Here is a 2,201-nt window from a genome sequence, read left to right on the forward strand (position 1 = left end):
TGAGTAAAGACAAAGCTAACATGATGGACTGCATGCTACGCTATGTTACAGTATTATGTTTTGAGCTGCTGTTCGAGCGTGGACAAGCTTTATTTCACTAATTTTTAAACACTGATATAACATTGGTGTTCATGTGTTTTCTCATATGCTCATTACATATTCAATGACCAAGTATGACCAAGAGTCATTTAGGGAACCCTGATGTTTATTCGCTGCTAGCTATTTCAAAGAGGATAAAGAATAATTTAACTAAAGGTTATTGGTTCCTGATAAAGCAAATCATTTAATAAAACATCATTTGGCAAAAAAAAAGTTTTATTCACCTCATATATTTACTTGTGAATTGGTCTGAAAACATTCCAATTGCTCTAAATTAGTGAAAAGCTAATTCGATCATATCCCAAATTATTAGATTAACTTTGGTTTCAAACACAAAATTCATCTTAAACTGTAATATGGTTTTTAATCATGTTTCCCCTTCCTCTCTGTACATACTAGTCTAGTTTAGTGGAGTTCACTAGTTTTAGTCAAGAGTTTTTAACTGAAATATGTATGACTTGGAGCTGAATGATTTTTGTTAAACTCTTATATTTTGAACAGAAGTTATGGTAAATTTATTCCATGTATGTGCAGAATTATCTGTTTCACCATGATTAGTGCTCGAATCACTCTTTCATTTATTGTTCTAACACACAGCTAGTAGGGTGTGTGTTCTTTAACGATATATGACAGTCCGAATAATATCTGATTAAAAAAAGATATTTGCCACCCCTACCAGGGAGGGCACCGTGAGTCCTGCTGCAGCTTCTTATGTCCCAGGCAGCAGTGATCCGGGAGATTATGAGACTTTCAAATAACAGCTAAATTTCTTCTCCTCAGAACACTTCAGGTCATCCACAGGTTTCCCAGACTGGTCTCCTCTGAGCTTCATCATGTTAACTCTGAAGATCACAGCACTGATCCTGATGGTTGGAATCACTGCTGATATCATCAGAACCAGAGGTGAGCAAACTGGACCAGAATGGAGCAAAGCTACAGATTTTTAATGTTAATCATTTTATTTTTCTTTCCTTCACAGGAAGAAAAAAGCCTCAGAAAGACATTGATGTAAGCAAAACACAAAACATCAAAAAATATCTTAGTAAATCATTTAAATAACAAACCAGTTTCCTCAAGCTTTAAAACTTCAGCTTGTAACAGTAAAGGTTTAGTGGAGGATGTTTTTTTTTCCAGGTGGATCATCAAAATAACTGGTCTTCCTAATTGTTAATCATTCTGGTGATATGTTTACTTAAGGCCATCCTACATGCTCGTCCTCATTTTCAGGTGACATAGTGGGAAAATTGCTAATCTTCATTTGGAAAGTAAGCTTGTATGAGCGATGCAAACAGCAATTTTTAAACAGAGTGTGCACCAGGAGAAATGGGCTCATGCACGCTCTTGCTCCTGTTTAACAGGGGTTCCCTCTCGCGAGTGGGTACAGAGTTGTGCATGTGCGTTTTTTTGTCAAAGTGGAGAGGAGTGGAGCGTCTTTTCAAAAATTCACCAAAATCCTTCACTATACCTTTAGTGAAACAGTTTCACCAAGTTGGGTCCATTTTCTGTAAAGTCATAAATAGACAAGCAATTCAAGAGGATTGTTTTTCTGTAAAAATTCAAAAAATACCCACTGGACTTGGTTTCCAAGATTTGAAGACGTTTCTCCACCTCTCCAGGAAGCTTTCTCAATTCAAAAGTCTGGAGCCGCAGTGAGTTTGAGTCTTATATAGACAAAGCCTTGTATCGCTTGTAAACATGCAATGATAACCGATGAATGGGTCCTTTGGTTCCATTGTTAGCCTGTAATATCTGAAACCTGTCTATGATTCTGAGGGTTGGTCGTTAAAGGGGGGGGGATTGCCGTTAAGGGGGGGGGTTGTCTCCTGTAATACCCGAAACCTGTCTATGATTGTTAAGAGTCAGATGTTAAGGAGGTATTGTTCACCGGCTGGAGCGGGAAGGTCCAAGATTTGAAGACGTTTCGCCACCTCTCCAGGAAGCTATCTCAATTCAAATGACTTGGAAACCAAGTCCAGTGGATATTTTTTTTAAATTTTTACGGAATGAGTATGAGCTGGATGACTGAGAATCTTCATCAGCAAAGAGGATTGTTTCTATAACTATTATAAAAGTGAAAGTTTGATTTTATCTCACAGGTTCAC

General features: G+C 37.5%; 1 protein-coding gene across 1 annotated transcript in view; it reads left to right on the forward strand.

Annotated features, from left to right (window-relative positions):
• The window catches only part of LOC107102495, a gene marked incomplete at its 5' end in the record, with an annotated part of 45,587 nt that overhangs the window by 2,266 nt on the left and 41,120 nt on the right, over window positions 1-2,201 (forward strand). The window contains 2 exons of the mRNA XM_015401824.1: window positions 880-1,002; window positions 1,079-1,107. Coding sequence (XP_015257310.1) covers window positions 880-1,002; window positions 1,079-1,107 — 152 coding nt within the window. The remainder of the gene's footprint in view (window positions 1-879; window positions 1,003-1,078; window positions 1,108-2,201) is intronic.

This window comes from Cyprinodon variegatus, unplaced genomic scaffold, assembly GCF_000732505.1.
Source record: "Cyprinodon variegatus isolate N-32 unplaced genomic scaffold, C_variegatus-1.0 Scaffold1263, whole genome shotgun sequence".
Taxonomy (NCBI): Eukaryota; Metazoa; Chordata; class Actinopteri; order Cyprinodontiformes; family Cyprinodontidae; genus Cyprinodon; species Cyprinodon variegatus.